At 42.4% G+C, this 24611-nt stretch overlaps 1 protein-coding gene across 1 annotated transcript in view; it reads right to left on the bottom strand.

Moving 5' to 3' along the window:
- The window catches only part of LOC127641084 (E3 ubiquitin-protein ligase RNF13-like), a 29969-nt gene that overhangs the window by 2109 nt on the left and 3249 nt on the right, over positions 1-24611 (bottom strand). Inside the window, exons 4-8 of the mRNA XM_052123852.1 lie at positions 16680-16805; positions 9134-9221; positions 7428-7518; positions 6942-7047; positions 6756-6849 (exon numbers count right to left, since the gene is read on the bottom strand). Coding sequence (XP_051979812.1) covers positions 6756-6849; positions 6942-7047; positions 7428-7518; positions 9134-9221; positions 16680-16805 — 505 coding nt within the window. The remainder of the gene's footprint in view (positions 1-6755; positions 6850-6941; positions 7048-7427; positions 7519-9133; positions 9222-16679; positions 16806-24611) is intronic.

Below are 24611 nucleotides of genomic sequence, written 5' to 3'. Positions count from 1 at the left end.
CAACAATCCTGAATGGTCATAGAATTTCCTTAATTCAAAGTTCCCACACTTTAGATTAAGAAAGAAATATACAAGGTGTTTCATTTTTCCCTTTCTCTTATTGAAAATCTTTAAACATATCACGTTTTCTTGGAAAAAAATGATGATTGGTAATTTTATTCCTATGATCTCAATATCACTTTCTCCTTAAAGACATCATCCTCCAGGAATTTAAATAATTTTGGAAAACCGTACAAACATCAGTAAGTATTAGCAATTTGATGATTTCTGTGATGTTTTGTGGAAATGGTTTCACTATAAAAGCTAGTTCACACTGCCCAAACAGACGCATACAAACACTAACGTTCATCAGTTGTTCGTTCGCCCTGTTGCCGTTCGTTGATGTCTGTTTCAATCAGCATTTGTCTTCATGACCCCTGTTGAAAGTGCCTACATTGGACACGCAAGCATTGGACCTGGACTGTCGGAAATGAAGAAGGTCGTCTGGTCTGTTGAGTCCAGTTTTCTTTAACTTCACGTGGATGGCCGTGTACGTTTGCACAATTTACCCGGGGAACTGATAGCACCAGGATGCACTGTTGGAAGACGACAAGCAGGTGGAGGGAGTGTGATGCTCTGGGCAATGTTCTGCTAGAAACTTTTTTTTGACACGTGCCGCCTACGGTACACCCCTTTTATGGCAAGAGTATTCCCTGATGGCAGTGGCCTCTTTCAGCAGGAACACTGCACACATGGTTTTGGAATGGTGTGAGGAACATTGAGTTTAAGGTTTTGCCCTGGCTTTCAAATTCCCCAGATCTCAATCCAATTGAGTATCACTCAGATGTGCTGGACCAGGAAGTCATGGCGGCTCCGCCTCGCAACTTACATGACTTGAAGGATTTGCTGCTAATGTCTTGGTGCCAGATAACACAGGGCATCTTCAGAGGTCTTGTAGAGTCCATGCCTTGAAGGGTCGGTGCTGTTTTGTGGCATGCGGAGGACCAACGAAAAGTATGCGATTCATTTTAAATGTTTAACGCGTACATTTTTCTTACTTGTGATTAACGCATTTAACATCAGTACAGAATAAACCAGTATAAACACTAGTTATAAGGACAGAACCTTTAATTTAATGTGCACGCCTGGTGTCATTACACTGACGCAAACTCACAACAGTAATTCAGTGTCAGAGATTGTGTGATTGGCAAAGGAGCTCTTGATGAACAAAACCAGCCAAGATGGAAATTGTGACAGAAATCAAATATTTTTCAGCCTACGTAAGGTGCATTTTAATTACCACAGTCTTAACTATCACCAAAACACAGAAAGAGATGTTTCTCTCTGCAAGCGCTTTTCATGTGGAGTTAAAACTCCCACTAAGTCTTTGGAAAATGTTTAATGTAACTTGAATTGTTCATATTTTACTGCATTTCTATCTTTATACTGTGGAAGGTTTTGTTTGGAAAATGTTAATAAAGCCTTATATTGTAACATATTGTTTTGTTTTCTTTCCTAAGAAGGAAATAAATGCATTTTGACAGGAAAAGGTGAATATAGTGTCCTATTTCATGCGATTAATGATTAATCGTGATCAAAAATTTGTATCAACTGACAGAACTAGATATAATTTGAGACTCATGTAAGCTAACTCTCAATCCCTCATTGAGCTATGGTAGATGTAGCTCTTCATTTCCATTTGTGTCTGGCATCCTATTGTATAAATATATTCATATTTTAAGTGTCGAAGCTTGACCGAAAGTGCAGATTTCAGAAGTCTTTAAATATTTAATTATATACATTTCTTCTAGAATTTAAAGGTACTGCATAACAGGAATGAATCAAATATCATGTTTATCATCCTGTTACAACAATCAATACATATCTGTAGGTCTTCACAAATTGGTGTCTTAATTTTTACATTCAACACATAATTTGATTTATAAGCATTAATAAAGATTACGTTTTCTGAGTGTCCTGGATCTAGAAAACCGTTCCAGTCTCAATAAGTCCAGAAATTCATTCTGCTCTCCCTCTAAATTCCTCTGCATTTTTCACATTTCTCTCCACCAATGAAGGAGCAGCTCTGTTGATGGTCAGTGTTTATATAAGCAGTAAAAGAGTATTTTCTTGCTGTCTCACAAACTTCCATGGCTACATGTGACCGTATATGGATAAGTTATAACAGCAACTGCAGAGCGTCACCAACAATTTGTGCTCAACGTGAGCAAATGCCAATGTTTCATGTATGGTCGAGAGAGGTTTCTTAGACCAGTCTGTGGGAATGGTTAAAACTGACACAGACACTTTGTGAAGCGCATAACATTCTAGATGAACTTCTTCAACTGTTCAGAACTGACAATGTACTGTAGAGTTTGTGGCTTTAAAGAAAACCTAAAATGTTCTGAAGTAATTTCTTAAGAGTTGACCTGTAGTATGGGCAAGGGCTGGGCCAAAGGTGTAGATTTAGGAAGGGATTTTAGGGGCATGTCTTTGATAGCAATTTCCATTAAATGTTTTCCATCGTACAGCACCTTAAGAGGATTAGGCCGCAAAAAATGTTGCGTTCACTTGCAATAATTTGCGTTCCCACAAGTTACGTTTTTTTGTTGCTCTTGTAATAAATTTACCAAGGTTTTACTACAGTAACCATATTTTAACCTAGATATTCATTGTAAAACCATAGTAGTAATACAGGAAAACAAAAACTATGGTCCTAAAAAATATATATATATGTAGAACCATAGTAACCACAAGATTACCATGGATGAGTACACTGTATTAAAACCATGGTTTTTACAGTTACTACAATATTAATATAGTAAAACTATGGTTTCCGCCAAAAACTATGCAGCTTACAATTTACTAGGCGGAATAAATTAATAGGTACTTCAATAATCTAGTTATATTTATATGCTCATAATATAGCAGCCTAATATCTATAGCCCAATATTTGTATCTTTGGTGCAGCTGGCTAAAGTTTTCAGACGGTCCCTTACCACACACTCCACAATTTTTGGCACAATGTGAGGACTTTTCAGACAGTCCCTTACCCAGCGTAGGCACAATTTTCAATGAATATCAAGGTAAAATTAATGATCTTGAATGATTTAGCAGTGACGCGATCAGACCAGCTTAAATACGGTACAAATCGTGCTAGCGCATGCAACGCTACATAAAGAGACAGTGTCCAAAAATAACGATTCGTAGCACTGATGGATTGTTGTGATTGGACAGCTAATAATTGTCAGAGAAATGCAGCCTCTTAGTTCGTTTACTGTTGCCCCAAAGATTACAAATGTACAGTTCTATCCTTAATTGGTAATTTGTACTCATGACAGTAAAGATCTCGCAACCCACTTTTGAGTCATGACACAGTGGTTGAGAAAACCTGTAGGCTTCATTTTCTTCATGCAAAATTGTATTTAATTTGATCAAATGCAATACACTGAAATCTTTGCCCTCTGTAACTTGGTTAGGAATCTGAAGTCGCAGCTACTGATAACAGCTTAAGCCTCAAAGTCTGCAATCTTTGGGACGTTAGGGTAACGATATCTGCACTTATTGCACCAGACTGCAGTGAGGCAATAAGCAGGTGATTATGAGAGTTTTCACGGCCATGACAGCAGCTGATTGTTTTGAGTGTGCTGCTCAGCTGCACTGTCAAGCGACAGAAACAACCCACCTAACCGTCCGCTCACCCGGTCAGTGAGACAGACAGCAGCACACAGCAGAACACATGAGTCAGCACAGAGCCATAGAACAAACCACCTAAGTCAGCAGAGATGAACAGAAGAAAGGAGAACAGTGTTGTCGATCAAACACACCAACGTACTGATGAAATGTTTTACATTTGTTCAACTAATGGAGTCTGAGGCAACAAAGAGAGAATTCAACAGAAAACTAAGAGGTGACGAATTCACACTGTTACACATCCACTAATGAGAGACTCTTCCCTCGTGTGCTTGTAGTTCCCGATGTGACATTTGGTCCATGTTTATCCAAAACTGTGTTTTTGGAACGTTAACACCTATCCAAAACCTCAATTAATTGTGGTTGTCACTCACAAAACTTTGTTGGTTGTACGCCACCGCTTAAATGATTGGTCCATATATAGTAAATAACTAATAATATTTAGCACTTAATATTCAGTCAATTTAGATTAAACAAGTTAATAGCTACATTAAACATGAATGAAAAGTAATTATATCTAATAAGTATTACATTTCTATTCGCATTTCCTTTCACAAATGGCCAGTACCCACTGCGGTGGTGAAGACTGGGTCTGGTTTATACCGTTAAATCTTCCATGGTGGAATAGTCATCATTAGATCATATTTGGCCTCCTAGACATCACAGTGGTTGCAATTTGGAAATTAAAAAGAGCTGTTTGCAATCGGAGTTTGGGCATTTCCTTCATGAAAAGTTCAAATCTACCAACAGCAGCTGCAGGGCAAATGGGTCTTAATAGAGTAGAAGCGATACCAGTTACGGTGATTTGTGAAAGATCATAATTTATGTAAAATCCTGAGTTTGTCCTGATCCAACGATCCTGACGGTAATTTAAAGAAGCCCAAATCTCAAATGATATTTTGGAAACGGGAGGTTTTAAAGCCACAATCAGCTTTTTTTCAGCTCAATTTAAATGAAGCACCCATTGACAATAGGTGCCAGAAAAACCTGGAAGTCCTGTTTGTTTGTAAACGTAAAATACCTCTACTGTATGAGATTTGTGGCACATTTTATTGTTCGCTACCAGAAAACCACAAGTCTGATCAATCAGAAAATATACTGCCTACTAAGTCAGAACAGTCTGAAGGTATGTGCCATATTTTGTGAACATCTTGAAAGCTCTAGGATGAGTTAAAACTCCTAGAGAAAGCTCTTGGAAGAGAGAAGGCTAATCTGACACATTCTGCAAGTGAAGGCATAAATCTCTGAAGCTTTACGAAATCTCCAACCTGGTCTTATTCTTATAGGAGTTGTAATAATTAGTACAAGATGGTGAAATTGTACCAGTTGTCCCATTAACAAACATACAACTTTAACTTCCATTGAGAAAAATATACGAACCACCGAACAATGTCATTATGATTTGTCCTAAGTTCAACTCCTAACCTAAACCTAACCATAAAGTCTAACCCTTTGCCCAAACCCCAAAATATGTATACAAGAAACCAAATTGGTTCAAAGATGTTTCTTTTCTTAAATTAAAACGTTGGATAGGAGACAAGCTAAAATATGATGCCTGTATTGTATCGATTTGAAATTCTGTTTTCTGATTGGTTGGTCTGAAGTAGTACCTATTGTACGAGCCAAGTTGCATGAAATCTAACGTTTCGCAATCTCAGACAAATCATTTCTAGCTGTCTTGAGACTATGTATCTCGCACACATTTGATCTGTCGAGCATTTGAAAGAGGAGATGAACACAGGTGACTGTAACTTGAGCGCCAGCACTTTCCTTATAATTAACACCAAGTGAAAGTGATGATGGTGTACCTCTCACCTTCCTTCTTTAGGAGGAATGCCCTTTAGTCTGTGCTTTCATATGAGAACACATCCATAATGCTCCTTACAAAGATACCAGCACTACAGGAGATATAGACCACATTTACATGCATTTGGGAAAACGGTTTATTCCAGGGTTTTTTGCAGAAAGAAGCGTTCTGAAACGTCATGTAAATGAGAAAGTCGTTTTCCTTATGCTACTTAAGGAATTAAGAGAAAGCGGTTTAACACACGTGGGTTTCTCCAGAAGAACGCCGCTTATGTGGTCATGTAACAACATAAGCGCCATTCTTACAGGTTTTTAAGGAGTGTGCATGTGAACAGATCAGAATGAAAAACATCACAGGATGGAGCCAAAACAACACATCAACACAGTGGAAAGGATTCAACATTTCTACAGTACAGTAGGAAAAGCACATACACTTAAACTCTACCCATTTATACACACCAGTGTAAATTATAGACCGTCCCTCACATCCATGTATATGCACTAAAGTACACAGGGGGGATCCCAGAGTTTTAAGTAAGAGGGAAACCCCACTACTAAAATACAATTCTGCTGCAGACCATGATGGATAGTTAAGGAAACAAATACTGCAGCAACTCTGGAACCTCTGGGAATAAATCAAAGCAACGGAGAATAAAACAGTGAAGTCCGACTCGGATGCCATGTACAAGCGTTGCGGTGGAGAAAGCTTCTTACTGACCATTCCGCATGTATACGGGAGTTAAGAGTACAAGCTTATACAGTGCATGTAAACAGGAATACCACTTTCTCGCAATTAGGCGCTTTCTGGTGTCCATGTAAACATAGTCATAGTCAATAGATGCTCTATGTATTCATTCACACAGGCACACAGTGACTGATCAATGGACACTGTGTTTTGATTTGGTTGTAAAATGCTTGATGCACTATGAGGAGGTGGAAAATGCAGAGAGCTGCAGTGTGGGAGGGGAATTCCACATTTCACTCACATTCCTGACATGTACACAATGCCAGGCTGTTCGTCCGACACAGATAATGCAGAATGCTGATATCCTAACAACATGACAGCTTCGCAACGTCAACATAAAAGTGCCCAGGTGTTTTAAAGATGCGAAGAAAGATAACAGTTTTATATAGGGATGCACTGATGTATCGACAATTATTGACCATATTAAAACCATCAGCATATCGATCACAGGTATGAAAACTTAGATATGGAAAAACAATGGATTATTTTTAACTACATAGTTTTACTGTACACTATCGTATTTGTTTCTTACCTTTCTTGTACTTGTGAATTGGAAGTTTCTTTAACTGGTCTTTGCGTAAGCGACTTCTTCTGGCTCTGTGTCTGTCCTGAACAAACTTTGTAATCTAAGATAATTAAAAAAAAGGAAACAAATTAGTCAGCACATTTACCTTAGAAATGCTCATTATCTTTATTATAGACTATCATCATTACTCACCATGAAAACTACGATGAGAATGAGGCAGATACCAACGATGATGAGGAATGGGATCAGGTAATATTCCAGAGGCAAACTGAAGTCTGGCATGAGAATTACATGACCACTACAGAAAGACAGAAAGCACAAACTTCATGGACTGCTCACGTCCACATGATACATATAATAACAATAATAATTCATCTGTCTTCTTGCAGTTCTTTAAAAGCCAATACATTCTCTAGATTTAGAATCATATCTTTGTCATTCACATATTCAAACACCATTCCAACTGCACTGAGTTGAGGCTATCTTTACTGCTTAGTTGTTCAAATTCTGCCAAACACTTTATTTAAGTATTGAAAGGTTTTGTGTCGGTTAGTTGCTTGGTGTGAACAGCTCATTTTGACCCGAAATCATATGACTGAAATACATGCCAGCACAGCTGAATTATGATTAGATTACTCGGTTCCATTAAGTATCCAGAAGTGAAATCCAAGCTCTCACCCTTTCTCGTAGATGTAATCCTCTTTGAGAGAGTTGGATGCTTCTTCACCAATGAAAACTGATGGAATGTCTATCTGCTTTAGAATGTCCACTGTAGCGAAATTAGACACATATTGTATATGTAAATGCAAGAGAAAAGCTCATTAAAATGCACATTACAGAACAATGATTTACTGGTCAACAGGAATTAAGGTATTAAGGATGATGAGAAACATTTTAAAGCCATCCAGAATTCCATACATGGCTGAAAACAAACTGATCTCAAAACTTGAGACTTGCATGATTGGAGAATGTTCCAAAAGCATCTTGTGTGATCGGACCGTCTGTACGAATGAGTTAACAAGGATAAATGATACAATTTTGCTTATGGGATTTGTGAACTAGTACTAGTTTAGAAATGAAAAATAAATATTTAGAATTCAAGTCAAAGACTGTTTTTGAGTTATGAAATAGAAATAGATTAGAATTTAAAATATTTTTTTCCATTTTACTTTATAGTTTCTTTGTTATGGATTTGCGAACTACAAATAGTGGAGTTTTATTTTTATTTTATGTCATAGTATTTATTTATATTACTAGAAAGTGCTTAATTTTATATATTTATTTTTTATTTTAAATCAGTTTTTTGTTATCTAGAAATAATGTAAAATTTAAGTTTTCTTGTTTTTGGTTTGTGAACTAGAAATGTAGAAATTTAAATGTTTTACCATTTTATGTCCTAGTTTTTTTTAAAAAAATTGTAAACTAGAACGTGTTGCATTTTAAATAGTTTTTTTTAGATCAGTTTCTTTGTTTTAGTTTTGTAATCTAGAAATAATGCAGAATTTAAAATATTTATTTTTCATTTTGTATCAAAGTTTTCTTGTTTTTGGTTTGTGAACTAGAAATAGTGTTTCATTTTACATATTTCTATTTCATTTAAAATCATTCTCTGTTTTTGTGTTCACAGCTTAAAAAATATAGAATTTGTAATATTTATTTTAAAATGTACATAACAGTTCATTTGTTTTTAATTTGTGAACTAGAAAGTGTAGAATTTAAAAAATATATTTTACGCCAGTTTCTTAGTTTTTGTTTTATGAACTAGAAATAGTGTAGAACTTTAAATATTTTCATTTTATTTTACGTCAGTTTCTTTCTTTATGATTTGTGAGCTAGAAATGGTGTAGAATTATAAAATATTTCATTTTATGCCCTAGTTCTTTTATTTTTCTACTATGTGAACTAGAAAGTGTGGAATTTTAATGTTACATCGGTTTCTTTGATTTGTGAGCTAGAAATAATTTAGAATTTATTTTTCATTTTATGTCAAAGTTTCTTTCTTTTTGGTTTGTGAACTAGAAAAGGTGTTGAGTTTTAAAATTTTTAAATATAAAACCTGATCAATGGGAAACCTGATTCAGTTTTTAGGGTTTTAGTGTTCCATTGGAGTTTGGGTCATTCATTATGTTTAAGAACACTTAAGGTTGTTCCCCCAATTTAAGATTGAAAACGTTGAATGACCAGCAATATGTCCATCATGGCCACTACATTCCAACGACTACAGTCCTACAGTTATACGACATCACGACAGAAATCATAAATACAGCAGTGGTTAATACCAAACACTGGAGCTGAGGTTTGTGAACTGAAGTATTGTCTCATAGCAGAACACATGAGTGGTTGTCTCCACTGCATGTTTTATGCATTCGTGTACAGGAACTTACTATCATTGGATCCCATGCTGATTAAGTCATCAGAATCCACATTGTGGACAATTGCTGCCTTGTAGCCGGCCTTCTGCGCATGAAGGACCTGAGGAAGGACAAGTACAGAGACAATAACATTGTGTTCAGAAAGACACTGGCATCATGCATGCACTCCTCCAACCCCCCCACCCCCACATACATTACTTGTATGACACATGTGTGGCTATTGTTTGGCTTAGGATTTAAAGGATTGTATTTGCAACACCAAAACTGTAAAAAGGACAATTAGTTGAATGTCCTTATTAAGTTCTTTATTACAATTGTAGGTTGCTTTTTTTATAACTGGCCAACGACAACAGATTAACATTTGTCTATAAGGCTAACGCTGGCTCGTTTACATTCATTTTCTGTTTATTAATGAGCGCTGTCCTTGTCAAATAAATAAATAAAAAAAGAATACATTTTAGGGGGGCAGTCATTTAACACCCAGCATTTCCATATTCAGGTCTAGATGGAGTAGCCCAGTTCACAGCTAAACAGCGGCCACTTATGGCAGAGTAGAGAATTACAGAGGCAAGATTCTCATTTTTAAAATGCAACAACCAAGATCCAATCCCTGATACTATTAATATTCAAATATGTTTATGTGTGCTGCATTATTGTATTAATCCTTTAGATACACATGAAAGTGAGAAATCTACTCTTCATATTGTGGTCTAGCTCGACAGATTCTTGCAGTGGCTGGATTAGTGAATGTTTGCACAGGCAGAGATAAGAGCATTCAAGACATTCCACGGACAGAGAGGTCACAGACACTAAACTGAGTTATTGATCGAGGTAGAGCATGAGTGAATATGAAAGCAAGCAAAAGAGACTGGATCTGAAAAAGAGTAAAGAAATGGGTGTTTGGGAGTAACCAACTAAATGTAAAGAAAAAAGTGACTTTTTTTTGTAAGTGGATCAAATAGTGTCCACAAGTCAAAATTTTGTTTGTTTTCATCAAAGTATCAGGGTAAAAAAAAAAAAACAGTATAGAAATTCTCGAAAAAATAAATATTGGCATAAGTATTTCAGAATAATCTATTATAATTTATTAAAAACTTAACAGACAAACAAGCTTATTATAAAATGTTTTAAATATTTGTCAAAACTTTTTCCCGCCAAATCAATGTCAGGTGGTGCAAACAACATGCAGGTAGCCATTTTGTCATCATGTGTCCAGAAACATTTTTAAAATCTTTTGACATTGTTATTAGGTACAATGTCAAAGTATAAATAAATAAGGTACATTTTGTGTGGAGTAACCCTAAGAAATCTTCAAGATATTAGTGACTAGTGATGTCAAAAATAATGGACAATTTATCAAAAAATAAAAATGTCCTAATGTGATTATCATACCACAAATGGATTTAATTAAATAAATATACAGTCTGCATGTGCTGTGCACTGCAAAGTGAATTTGTGTAGCCTCTCTTATGCTGAAAACACCACATTTTATGAGCACATGTGTTTACTGTAGTAGATGTCAGAGCACACTATTATTATTATTAAATGTTATTTAACATTCGAGAATTGTTTACTGGTATTGGGTACCAACTACTGAAATGTTGGTATAGTGACAACAATATTAGTGACTTAAAAATGCATGATGTTTGTAAAAAATATTTTTTACCTATACATTTATTTGAAACTTTTTTGATTTTAACGATTAAGTTGTATACACTCATTTATTCAAAGTGCAAGGAAAGTATTGTATTGATGGTTAAACCACTTGGCATTTTAAAGCCATTAAATAATTAAAAAAAAAAAATGCTATAAATTCTTTTCTCAAAATTTATTAAACCAACATACAAATTTCTATGAACACGATACATGTATACAATATGCGTTTTAAAACAGATTTTGAAAAGATTTCTCATTTTTGTCAACTCGGACAACAACTCAGCCAATGGGCCCATCGATGAAAATAGGTTCTTAATCTTTAAAAAAAAATATGTCTGAACACAGTTTAGACCACTGATTTGTTTGTTTTGTTATTTGTTTTAGCAAGAAATATACACTGATGAGCCAAAATATTATGACCACCTGCATGTCCTCTGTGTGCCGCCAAAACAGCGCCATCCCGCCGAAGCGTTGTCTCTACAAGACCTCTGAAGTTGGCCTGTGGAATCTGGCACCAAGACATTAGTAGAAGATCCTTCACGTCCTGTATGTTTCGAGGTGGAGGCGCTGTGGATCGGACTTGTTGGTCCAGCACATCGCACAGATGCTCAATCGGATTGAGATGTCGGAAATTTCCAAAATAATGTGTGTAGTGTGGAAGGGCGCATTATTCTCCTGAATGAGGCCACTTCCATCAGGGATCCACAATGGTGCTATTTTTGTTAAAAAAGCCCGACTTTTGCAACACATGGACATCGGAGCAACCGGTGTTCGTGTCTACCATCGCCAGACACTACTGAAATATAAGACTCATGCAAAAACCAAGCTGCATGATGACCTGCAGGAGGCGCTACGCGTACTCGGCTTGCTGCGGAGACCAGGCCTCCAGCCCTCGGCGTCACCTGATGCCGGTGGCCGGGGGAGAGGACGTCGTAAGCGGTGTGCGAGAAAGCGGAAGCGCGGAAAGAGGGCGGGGGTCCATGCTAGGCTAAAAACAAACCCTAGCCGGCCGGCTCTCCTGTCTATCCTGCTCTCAAATGTTTGCTCCCTGGACAATAAACTAGACTATATCCGACTCCAGCAGGCTACGCAGCGTGAGTTTAGAGACTGCTGCGTCTTTGTTTTCACGGAGACGTGGCTCAGCGACAGAGTTCCGGATGCCGCCATTCAGCTAGACGGGCTCGCCTCGTTTCGTGCCGACAGAAATACAGCTCTCTGCGGTAAGACTCGCGGTGGTGGCTTGTGTGTTTACATCAACACGGAATGGTGCAAGAACTCTATGCTAGTCTCTAGTTACTGTTCATCGCTGTTGGAGCTTGTGACTGTTAGATGCAGACCTTTTTATCTACCACAGGAATTCACCACTGTTTGCATAACCGAGTTTACATTCCCCAGCGCTAACGCTAAGGAAGCGCTCTGTGAACTGTATGGGGCTATGAGCTGAACTGCAGAACGCTCACCCCGACGGACTGTTTATTGTCGCCGGAGATTTCAACCATGCAAATCTCAAGACAGTGCTCCCTAAATTCCATCAGTATGTGGACTTTGCAACGAGAGGGACGAACGCGCTTGATCTTGTTTACACAAACATCCCAGGCGCTGCACGGGCGGAGCCCCGCCCCACCTCGGCTACTCAGACCACATCTCTGTTATGTTAATTCCAGCATACAGACCGCTCGTCAGACGCACAAAACCGCTTCAGAAGCAGGTGAAAACCTGGCCAGCAGGAGCCATCTCTGCTCTTCAGGACTGTTTTGAGTGTACTGACTGGCACATGTTCAGGGAGGCTGCAACATATGGCGATTCTACCAACTTGGAGGAATACACAGCATCAGTGACCAGCTACATCAGCAAGTGCATTGATGATGTCACTTTCTCCAAGACCATCACCACACGCTCCAACCAGAAGCTGTGGATGACTGCGGAGGTGCGCACGCTGCTGAGGTCCCGAGACTCCGCCTTCAGAGCAGGCGATAAGGCAGCCCTAAGAACAGCTAGGGCCAAACTGTCACGGGCAATCAGAGAGGCAAAGCGCGCACACGCCCAGAGAATCCACAGTCACTTCCAGGACAGCGGTGACACGCGGCGCATGTGGCAGGGCATCCAGGCCATCACCAACTACAGGACAACATCAGTTGCCTGTGACAAAGATGCCTCCCTTCCAGATGCGCTGAACGACTTCTACGCTCGGTTTGAAGTGCAGAACGACGTGATGGCGAGGAAGTCCACCCCTCCTCCCAACGACCAGGTGCTCTGTCTTACCACGCCAGATGTCAACCCACGGAAGGCTGCTGGACCAGACAACATTCCTGGCAGAGTGCTCAGAGGATGTGCAGACCAGCTAGCAGATGTTCTTACCGACATCTTCAACATCTCTCTGAGCAGCGCCGTCGTTCCAATGTGCTTCAAGGCCACCACCATCATCCCCATGCCAAAGAAGTCTTCAGTGTCCTGCCTCAACGACTACCGTCCCGTCGCACTTACACCCATCATCATGAAGTGCTTCGAGAGGCTCGTCATGAGGCAGATTAAGACCCAGCTGCCCCCCTCACTAGACCCACTGCAGTTTGCGTATCGTTCAAACCGTTCAACGGACGATGCCATCACCACAACCCTCCATCTGGCCCTCACCCACCTAGACAATAAGGACTCATACGTTCGAATGCTGTTCATAGATTTCAGCTCAGCATTCAACACAATCATTCCCCAGCACCTGACTGGAAAGCTGAACCTGCTGGGCCTGGACACCTCCCTCTGCAACTGGATCCTGGACTTCCTGACTGGGAGACCTCAGTCAGTCCGGATCGGGAACAGCATCTCCACCACCACCACACTGAGCACTGGGGCCCCCAGGGCTGTGTGCTCAGTCCACTTCTGTTCACTCTGCTGACTCACGACTGTGCAGCAATGCACAGCTCGAATCACATCATCAAGTTCGCCGATGACACGACCGTGGTGGGTCTCATCAGCAAGAACAACGAGTCAGCATACAGAGAGGAGGTGCAGCGGCTGACGAACTGGTGTAGAGCCAACAACCTGTCCCTGAATGTCGACAAAACAAAAGAGATGGTTGTTGACTTTAGGAGAGCACAAGGTGAACACACTCCGCTGAACATCGACGGCTCCTCTGTGGAGATTGTCAAAAGCACCAAATTCCTTGGTGTTCACTTGGCGGAGAACCTCACCTGGTCCCTCAACACCAGCTCTATCACCAAGAAAGCCCAGCAGCGTCTCTACTTTCTTCGAAGGCTGAGGAAAGCACATCTCTCAACCCCCATCCTCACTACATTCTATAGAGGGACTATTGAGAGCATCCTGAGCAGCTGCATCACTGCCTGGTTTGGGACTTGCACCGTTTCGGACCGCAAAGCACTGCAGAGGATAGTGAGGACAGCTGAGAAGATCATTGGGGTCTCTCTTCCCTCCATCAAAGACATTTACAAAAAACACTGTATCCATAAAGCAACCAGCATTGTGGACGACCCCACACACCCCTCACACAAACTCTTTACCCTCCTCCCGTCTGGCAAGAGGTACCGAAGCATTCGGGCCCTCACGGCCAGACTGTGTAACAGCTTCTTCCCCCAAGCCATCAGACTCCTCAATACTCAGAGACTGTATTGACACACACGTGTCCTGAGTTGCACTTTAATTACTGTCACTTTACAACTGTCTGCTACCTCAATAACTGCTATGTGCATAGAACATTATCTCATAGTATGTTATGTTTACATTTTTAGAAACTGTCATCTTTTTGCACTACTGAGTACTGGTCGGCGCTGCACTGTCTATTGTCCTGTTCATTGTCAGTAATTTGTTGTACTGTCCTGTGCTTTTTGCACATGTTTGCACGTGCACTTTATATAGGTATATGTAGGTTTTTTTTTTTATTTTTTATTTTTTTTTTTATATATATATATATATATATAGGTATTTTATTTCGTTGTGTTGTCTCATGTGGTCCTGTGTTGGTCCTTTGTTGTTTTTATGTAGCACCATGGTCCTGGAGGAACGTTGTCTCGTTTTGCTGTGTACTGTACTAACTGTATATGGTTGAAACGACAATAAAAACCACTTGACTTGACTTGGAATACCATTGCAATGAAGGGGTGTACCTGGTCTGCAACGATGTTTAGGTAGGTGGCATGTGTCAAATTGACATCCACATGAAAGGCCGGACCCAGGATTTCCCAGCAGAACATTGCACAGATCATCACACTCCCTCCAACGGCTTGTCGTCTTCTCACAGTGTGTCCTGGTGACATCATTTCCCCAGGTAAACGGCACACACATACACGGCCGTCCAAGTGATGCAAAAGAAAATGGGACTCATCAGACCAGGTGACATTCTTCCACTGTTTCAAGGTCCAGGTCCCATTGTAGGCGCTTTTGACTGAGGACAGGTGTCATCATGGGTACTCTGACCGGTCCGCTGCTACGCAGCCCTATGCGCAGCAGGGTGCGATTTGTGTTTTAACACATTCCTCCCATAACCATCATTATATTTTCTATGACTTGTGCCTCAGTAGACCTTCTGTCAATTTGGACCAGATGGGAGAGCCTTCATTGCCCTCGTGCATCGATGAGCCTTGGGGGCCCAACAACCTGTCGCCAGTTTGTGGTTTTTCCCTCCTCAGACCACTGTCAGTAAGTACTCACCACTGCTGACTGGGAGCACCCCACAAGCCTTTTCGTTTTAGAGATGCTCTGACTCAGTCATCTGGCCATAACAATTTGGCCCTTGCCAAAGTGGATCAGGTCTTTACTCCTGCACATTTCTCCTGCATTCAACACATTGACTACGAGAACTGATTGTTTGCTTACCATCTAATCTACCCAGACCTTGAAATGTGGCCTTGTTAGGAGATGATCAAGGTTATTTGCTTCACCTGCAAGTTGTCATAATGTTTTGGCTTATCAGTGTATAAAAACAACCAAACATTAATGATCAACTTTTTTATTGTCATGTAGGGAATATATGTAGAACAAAATGCAACTGGCTTAGCTCTGCAAGTCATCCAAAGTCCTGCAGGTGAATAGAAACTTGCCAGACCTCTTCACATCTTTGCATATTATTTGCCAACAGCATGGAAAGCGTAATGAAGCACATCTTCGAAAGTGGGGGCTGCTTTTGCATTTAATAGTGCATTTGCATACTTTGACAGTCTTTCAGGTTACACACATTTGTAATGTAGGTATTCTGTCAGGCATTTGAACAGAAATGTACATGCAAAAACGTGCTGCATGTGAATGTGATTTGAGCAACTGTGGAGGTGTTGTGGTGGTGGTGTAGTCAGATAAAGCATAGAACTTGTAAGCAGAAGGTTGCCGGTTCAATCCCCATAGCCATCAACATTGTGCCCTTGAACAAAGTACTTAACTCCAGGTTGTTCTGGGGGTAATGTCCATGTAACAACTGCACTGTTAATCACTTTGGAAAAAAGCGTCTGCCAAATGCATAAATGTAAAATGCATATATGTGGAGGGGGGAATTTTCAGCAAATAAATATAAAATTTTGGTCACTGCTCCCTAACTGCACTACTGCTCTCTGTCATGATAACAAGATCCCTTCAGGACTGAGAACTCATTCAGCTTTGACACTTTGACAACCAATTCAAAACACAAACTTATTCCAAAATCTGTGTAAACACCTTCTGCAAGAATCTGTTCCTTGACGATATTGAATGAACTTAACATTTGGTAACAGCCTGCCGAGGGCAGTAAATCCAATAAGAATTGCATTTCTTATTTCAAAATATTTCTCTATCAAAAGTACTAAAAAAAATTGTTAATGGAACCATTAAGAAACTGGAATCATTCAATCAATTCCTTACGATTCCCATTCCTATCTTCGATACGATATACTGTGTTCAGCAGCTGCCAGAACGAGGTGAACCCTACCTTGACATCAAAATTACAGTCGAAGCGTTTGATTAACACAATGAAGGTGTTGGTTACATTGTCCCTCAGAGGCGGAGGAGCAATCGGCTCGCAGGCATTCTCAGGACGAGCCCCAACCAGAAAGCCCTGAGGACAAATTCAACCAATGACTGTTAGAACAGGAAATAAACAATTAGCAAATAACCAGCTCATAACTCCAAACAGTTTCTGTACAAATCTGTTGAGACTGTAAATTTGATGAGTAAAATCCAAAGGTTAACCCTTGAAAAGGGTAGATTTGGTCATTCCTTTTTACAAGAGGGAAAATCTCAATATTTTCCTTTATTAGTACTGTTAAAAAAATACATGTAAAATTCAGAAATTATCAGACTATCCAAGCATTGGTGCATGGTTTCTAAAACACCAACTGCACAAAAAAATTATACTTAATAAAATGTTCTAAGGAAAAGATAACTTTATAAATGCGCAAAAGACTCTATAGATATTTGACGTTGAAACTTGAAAGTTAGTGACATTTCTTCCTCAGCACACTACTCAATGTCCACTTACATCTTGAAAAACAATCCCAACAGCTCCCTCTGCTGATAACTATACACAACTTTGGAAAATAATAGAAGTTTGGGGAAAAGTCCAAAGCTATTCAAGAACTATTCATGACCAAAACTAAAATATCAGTTATGTGAATTAAAATCAACTCTTATCTTTGTCTCTAAACATAGTAAAGTCTATACGATTAAGTCATTCGGTTCTTCAAAGGTTCTCGTTATTCATAATTGTCAAGAAGTAAATGTTATAGAAATGAGGAAATGCACCTCTCAGGAAGAGTGCAACTAAACCAAGAGGGACACTTCCTGTTATTGAAGGGTAATTGGGTAATAAAAACAGCAGGCATGAGAACAGCGCATGACTGAAGATGAGCCAAAGTAGGTCACAATCCAATCCAAATAAGATCAAACCATAGAAGAGATCATCCAAGTGTGCAACTAATGCACGCTATGACAATCCTGAATAATAATCAAACTATATAATGCATGACTGAAAAATTTATTATTTGTAAAATTGCAATGTTAGATTGGCTTTCAGAATTCCCACAAACCATTTTTCCACTGACAGGGTTCCAGAGCCCAATCTGAGAGCGTTACGCACTGGTGAACACGTTCAGTTGATGGACATCCTGTTCCAATGTATGTCGTATAGCACTTATTTTCCATTCAGAGGTATTTTGCACTTGTACACAAGGTCAATGGTTATACTAATTACTAATACAATATTTGGTAAAAGTGGATTATGATAAGCATATAAAGTTGCATCTAGCTGAACAGTACAAAGGTGAACGCTGTTGCTTGGATACAAATATGAACATTTTGTGCTGGCTGAAGTAGAATTTGATGACCTTTTAAAATATCCATGTGGTTTGAGCTGATAAAGATCACTGTGAAATCACAAGAAAAGATAACAGCAGTCTTGTCTAAAAGAGAACTGACTCAAACAGCTGTGAAGTAAAATGATTTTGACATCACTATAACAAGAAAGTGATGTGTTTGGTGTGGTTTAAATGCCTTGTACATGGAACAGAAAACCAGTATATTTTAGCAGCTTTCATTCTGACACTGATCAATATTTTTTATTTTTTTATTTCACATGATAAGGGATAGGTCAGGATGCTCAACTAGTCATCAATAAGTTACCTTATCAGTTGAGTGAGTTTATAGATTTTTTTTTATAGTTTTCACAGTGATGATGCTTTAATTATACATTTAGAAACAGAAGATCTTGGAGAGGGGTTTAGTGTGCTGCCTTACACAAAAGTTAACACTGTGAATCCCTTGATTTAAATAAGGATTTGCAAGGGCGAAGAGAAAAAACGGTCTGATGCTTTGAAGTCATGCAATCAAAAGTTGTGCATTTGTTTACTTTTGCTGCAAAACTCTGACATCCGTTGACCAATGAGAATTTCCAGTGGTGGGTTCAGTTTTGCTATCAAAAATCCAATTTGCTGTACTTCCACTTGTTTTTTAAACTGACCTGTCTCAATCCACACCCTAAAAATGGACCTTGCGCAACCCTAAGCTATGTCCTACTAATATGCTTTTGATTGAAAACTCCAGATTCAGTTTCCTAACGTCACCGTAGGGCTTCACAATTATGACAAAATATCATAATTGTTGATTTTTCCCTTGATATTTTAATCGCTATTATTAATGCAGATGAATAAAAGTTATATTAAATACTTATCTTGTGAATGCTCTCATTATAAACGAAGCTGTCTACACTACACAAATAATTTCAAAGTTCTTTTCACCGTGTCCATGGCTTGTTGATGTAATGGGAGTGTTCTAGTTTTGCAGTGTATTTACTGACTACATTACAAGTGAGCTGCGCAACAATTTAATAAATTCGGCAGTTTTCATGAACAGTTAATTTTAATCATGGTTACTTTTTCGATTAATTGTGCAGCCCTACATCATCATTTTCCAAAGTATGTGTTACTGCCAATTTTGTTCGAAAGTCTCCGTTTTCAGTGGAGGAAAATGGCGTAACTGTGTGGCGTATAGGGTTGCAATGGTATGAGATTTTCACAGTATGATAACCGTCTCAGAAAATATCACGGTAGTTTCACGGTATTTCACAATTACTATTATCAGTGAAAACAGAAGGCTTATTTTATTTATCTATTTATTTTTGAGCAAACACTTTATTATAATTGAAACTTGAAATCATTTATTTTATAAGTATGTGTAAAATCTCCCTTTTGAAAATAAAATAAATAGAAAAATAAGAAAGCTAACAGAATTATAAACAAAATATAATTCTGTTTATATAAAAAAAATAGCATGTAACTATAACATGTTAAATAACTAAAGCATGTTAGTTTACATGTTAAATGAACTACTAAATGAAAAATAACATCAGCTGTGTGAGTTTTTGAAGTAACGTACTATGATTATTAACAGTTAACATATACTGTAGATGCACGACAGCGAGGCCAGACTGCTCCTGTCTGTACCTTTATCTCAGTGCTTCTCAACTGGTTTTGCTTCAGGACAGATTTTACATTGGACATCATGTGTCGACCTGCCATAGATTAAACACAACCTGTATTTAATGTATCCTGGGTTGCATTTCCTTTTATGTTGCATAGATTTGTTCATGGTTTTCCAGTACAAGGATGTAACAAAGACTCAGGTAGGCTGGGATCCATAAGCAGTGTTTTATTGAAACTCACAGATATATGCAGGCAATGGTCAGGCAATGGGGAATCAGGGCAAACGTAGGCAGAGCAGGAGCGTTGTGAGGGAAGCAGGATGTCAGGGCAGGCAGCAATGGGCAATCACGAAGAGACAGGCAAGGTTCAGGTAGGCAGGCAGTAATCAATCGTAGTCAACAGGGAAAGCAAGGTCGGTAGGCAGATAATCAAACAGGAATGGTAGTAGAACGCTCAGTAGTGTAGCCGGAACAAACAAGACTTCGCAGTGAGTGTGTCACTGCATGAAGCTTAAATAGAGGGAGCTGGGATAGGAATCAGCTGTGAATTAAATCAAGCCCGGTATGTGGGTGCATGGGTGATTAGTACTCAGGTGAATCAGATCTCCGGTGGCCGATCGTGGAGGTGCTTTCGAAAGCGTTTGTGACAGAGCCCCCCTCCTGTGAGCGGCTCCTGAAGCGAGGACCTGGTCGGCGCCGGGGTCGACCTCGAGGGCGGAGGGCCGGTCTTTCTGGATGGACTCGGTGGAATTCGGTGATGAGGTTGGGATCGAGGATGTCATCGGCTTCGACCCAGGACCTCTCCTCCGGACCGTACCCCTCCCAGTCCACTAGGTATTGGACTCGACCCCGTAAATGTCTGGAGTCCAGTAGTGTTCGCACCAGAATAGCTTCCTCGCCGCCCACGATGATTGGGGGGGGGCGGGGTTCGTCTCCTCCGACGATCTCGGGCCACCAGCAGGTTTGAGTAGGGAGACATGGAAGGTGGGAGAGATGCGGTAATTAGCGGGCAGTTGCAGACGGAATGATACAGCATTGATTCATTTGAGGATTTTGAAGGGACCCACATACCTGGGACTGAGCTTTCTGCAGGGAAGGCGAAGATGTAGATCTCTGGTGGAGAGCCAAACCCACTGACCCGGGGAGTAGACGGGACCGGGACGGCGGCGCCGATCCGCCTGTTCCTTGGTTCAGTTCACGGCCCGTTGGAGGTGGACGTGAGCTTGGTCCCACACTGCCTCGCTGCGCTGGAGCCAGTCGTTGACTGCCGGAACCTCTGATGGCTCGCCGGACCAGGGGAACAGAGGGGGTTGGTACCCCAAGATGCATTGGAACGGGGTGAGGTTTGTTGCGGGTTTCAGGAGTGAATTCTGGGCGTACTCGGCCCACGGGAGGAAGCGGCTCCAATCGGCCTGGTTGTGATGGCAGTAGGTGCGGAGAAACCTGGTGATCTCTTGGTTCAGGCGCTCGTCTGGCCGTTGGACTGGGGGTGGTACCCTGAGGTGAGGCTGACATTGATGTCAAGCAGACGGAAGAAGGCTCGCCATACCCTGGAGGTAAACTGGGGTCCGCGATCCGAAACGATGTCCTCGGGTAAGCCGTAGTAACGGAACACCCAGTGGAGGAGGAGTTCTGCGGTTTCTAGCGCTGTGGGGAGCTTGGGGACTGGGATTAAGCGGCATGCTTTGGAGAAGCGGTCAATGACTGTCAGTATCGTGGTGTGTCCCCGGGAGACCGGCAGGTCGGTGATGAAATACACCGCGATGTGGGACCAGGGACGGTGAGGTATGGGGAGTGGTTGGAGAAGCCCTGCGGGTGGTTGCTTCGGAGTCTTCGTCGCGTTGCAGGCAGAACACCCCCGCACGAAGTCGGTGGCATCTCCTTGTAGGGTTCCCCACCAGAAACGGTTCTGCAGCAGGCGTATAGTGGTAGCAATCCCGGGGTGCCCGGAGCTCGTGGCGTCATGAACCCAGCGGATAACACTCTCTCTCGGAGGCTGTGTGGCACGAATGTCCGGTTGGGCGGGCAGTCGGGTGGAGGCGGATCGGTCGCTTGAGCCTGAACGATGTCAGCCATGACATCCATGTCCCATTGGATCGGGGCCAGAATCAAGGTGGGCGGAAGGATGGGCTCAACACTGGAGCTCGGGGGCATGGCATCGTGTTGCCGGGAAAGTGAGTCGGCCTTGACGTTCTTTGAGCCTGGTAGGTAGGTGATGGAGAAGCGGAAGCGGGTGAAGAACAGCGCCCAACGATCCTGCCGGGGGTTGAGCCTCTTGGCAGAGCGCAAATACTCCAGGTTACGGTGGTCTGTTAGGACTTGGAAGGGATGTCGAGCTCCCTCCAACCAGTGCCGCCATTCCTCCAAGGCGGCCTTCATCGGCAAGAGTTTGCGGTTGCCGACATCAGAATTTAGCCCGCTGGCGAGAGCTTGCGGGAGTAAAACGCGCAGGGGAACAGCTTGAGAGGATTGCCCTGGCGCTATGCAGAGAATGGCCCCAATGCCTGAGCTGGATGCGTCCACTTCCACTACGAAGGGGAGATCTGGGTCGGGGTGATGCAGAATGGGAGCCGAGGTAAACCGTTCCTTGAGCTGGTTGAATGCCCGGAATGCGTCGCTGGACCAGTGAAGCTTGGTGAGGCGCGGCGACAGTGCTGAAGTTCCTAATAAAGCGGCGGTAAAAGTTGGAGAAACCTAGGAACCTCTGCAGTTCCTTTACAGTGTTGGGTTGTGGCCAGTTGAGGACCGCCTGTACCTTGCTCTCGTCCATGGCCACTCCCTCCGGGCTAATGACGTACCCGAGAAATGTCACAGTGGTTAGATGGAACTCGCACTTCTCGGCCTTGGCGTAAAGTTGATGCTCTGTCAGACGTTTCAGCACGGTCCTGACCTGCGTGATGTGTTCTTCCAGGGAGTTGGAGTAGATTAATATGTCATCGATGTAGACGATTACACACCGGTTGAGCAATTTGCGGAAAATGTCGTTGATGTACGACTGAAACACGGAGGGGCTATTGGACATGCCGAAAGGCATCACCAAGTATTCATAGTGGCCGTTGGTAGTGGAGAAAGCGGTCTTCTACTCGTCCCCCTCGCGGATGCGGATGAGGCTGTAGGCACAGCGCAGGTCCAGCTTGGTGTAGATCTTGGCAGATCGGAGTTGCTCGAGGGCCACGGGAATTAAAGGGAGCGGGTAGCGGAACTTTACGGTGACATCGTTGAGCCCGCGGTAATCGATGCAGGGGCGCAATGACCCATCTTTCTTACCCACGAAGAAGAAGCCGGCTGCGGCTGGAGAAGTGGATGGCCGGATGAACCCCTTGGCGAGTTCTTCCTCGATGTAGGTTCTCATAGCTTGGGATTCGTGTTCTGAGAGGGGGAAGATGCGTCCCTTGGGCGGTGACAAACCAGGAATGAGCTCAATGGCGCAGTCGTGCGCGTGACGAGGCGGGAGCTGTGCTGCCTTGACCTTGCTGAAGGCTACGCTTAAATCAGCGTATTCAGTGGGTACCAGGGAGGAGGCGTGGGGCACTGCCGAGATTCTAGCGGACCCGGCCATGATGGGCGTGGAGGATTTCAGGCATTTCCTGAAGCAGTCGTCGCCCCATTGAGTGATTTGTTGCTCCCGCCAGGAGATTTGTGGGTTGTGTTGGCGTAACCAGGGGTGGCCGAGAATAACTGGATTGTGGGGTGAGTGGATGATGAAAAAGCGTGTGGTTTCGGTGTGCAGAGCCCCCACCTGCAGGATCACGTCGGAGGTGGTGTAGTACACGCGACCGGTCCCCAGAGGGCGCCCGTACAAGACATCAGGGGAATATTCGCACGTTTGCACAGTGACTCATCAATAAAGTTCCCCGCCGCTCCCGAATCAATCATAGCATGGGTGGTGAGGTTAGCAGTGAGGTGGGTGAGTTTAATGGGGACTATAAGACAGGAAGTGGTGAGAGGGGAAGTGGTGAATTGACTCACCTCGGCCTGTGGGGGGCGTCGCGGGCAGTTGGCGCGTAGATGCCCCACTTGGCCGCAGTAGAGGCAGAGGTTGTGCGAGAGGCGGCGTTCCTTCTCCTCGTGAGAGAGGTGGGTCCGACCGACCTGCATGGGTTCGAGTTCCTCGTGGAATGAGCGAGTCGGAGTCGCCGGCGCGGACCACCGGGTGGATCGCCTGGAGCGGATGAGGTTATCTAGGCGTATGGCGAGAGTGATGAATTGATCAAGGGACATACCTTCGTCGCGGCAGGCCAGTTCAGACTGAAGCTCGGCACTCAGCCCTTGTCGAAAGTGGAGCTTGAGGGGGCTTTTCGGCCAGCCGGTCTGCGTAGCGAGAGTGCGGAAGGAAAGTGCGTAGTCCGCTGCCATGCGATTACCTTGACGCAGGGCTATCAGCTGTTTGCCTGGGCTCTTGCCACTCTCGGGGTGATCAAAGACTGTGGTCAGGCTGCCCATGAAGGATTCGTAGGTTGACTGGGCGAAACCCTGGTTGGTCCAGATCGCGGTAGCCCAATCAAGAGCTCGGCCCGTGAGCACGGAACATACAAAGAGGATCTTACTCTCATTGGTGGGGTAAAGTGCCGGTTGTTGGGAGAGGAAGACCGAGCACTGCATGAGGAATCCCTTGCATTTCGAGGGCATACCGTCAAACTTCTCGGGATGTGCGAGGCGGGGACCGGTGATCGATGGGTAATGAGGAACGGCGTCGGCTGCTGGGCTGGCTGGAGGCGCGGTGAGCGCCGGTGCTGGCTGGCTGAGGGCTTGTACAGCCCGCATAATTTCATCCACGGCGGTCGTCAGACGGCCGAGCTGATGGTGTTGTGCGGATAGCTGATTCGCTTGGGTGGTGAGCTCTTCACCCATGCGTGATATCACCGCTGGATCGATGTTTGGCGAAGTCTTCTGTAACAAAGACTCAGGTAGGCTGGGATCCATAAGCAGTGTTTTATTGAAACTCAC

This window comes from Xyrauchen texanus, chromosome 50, assembly GCF_025860055.1.
Source record: "Xyrauchen texanus isolate HMW12.3.18 chromosome 50, RBS_HiC_50CHRs, whole genome shotgun sequence".
Taxonomy (NCBI): Eukaryota; Metazoa; Chordata; class Actinopteri; order Cypriniformes; family Catostomidae; genus Xyrauchen; species Xyrauchen texanus.
This window is presented reverse-complemented; position numbering and strand designations above follow the sequence as displayed.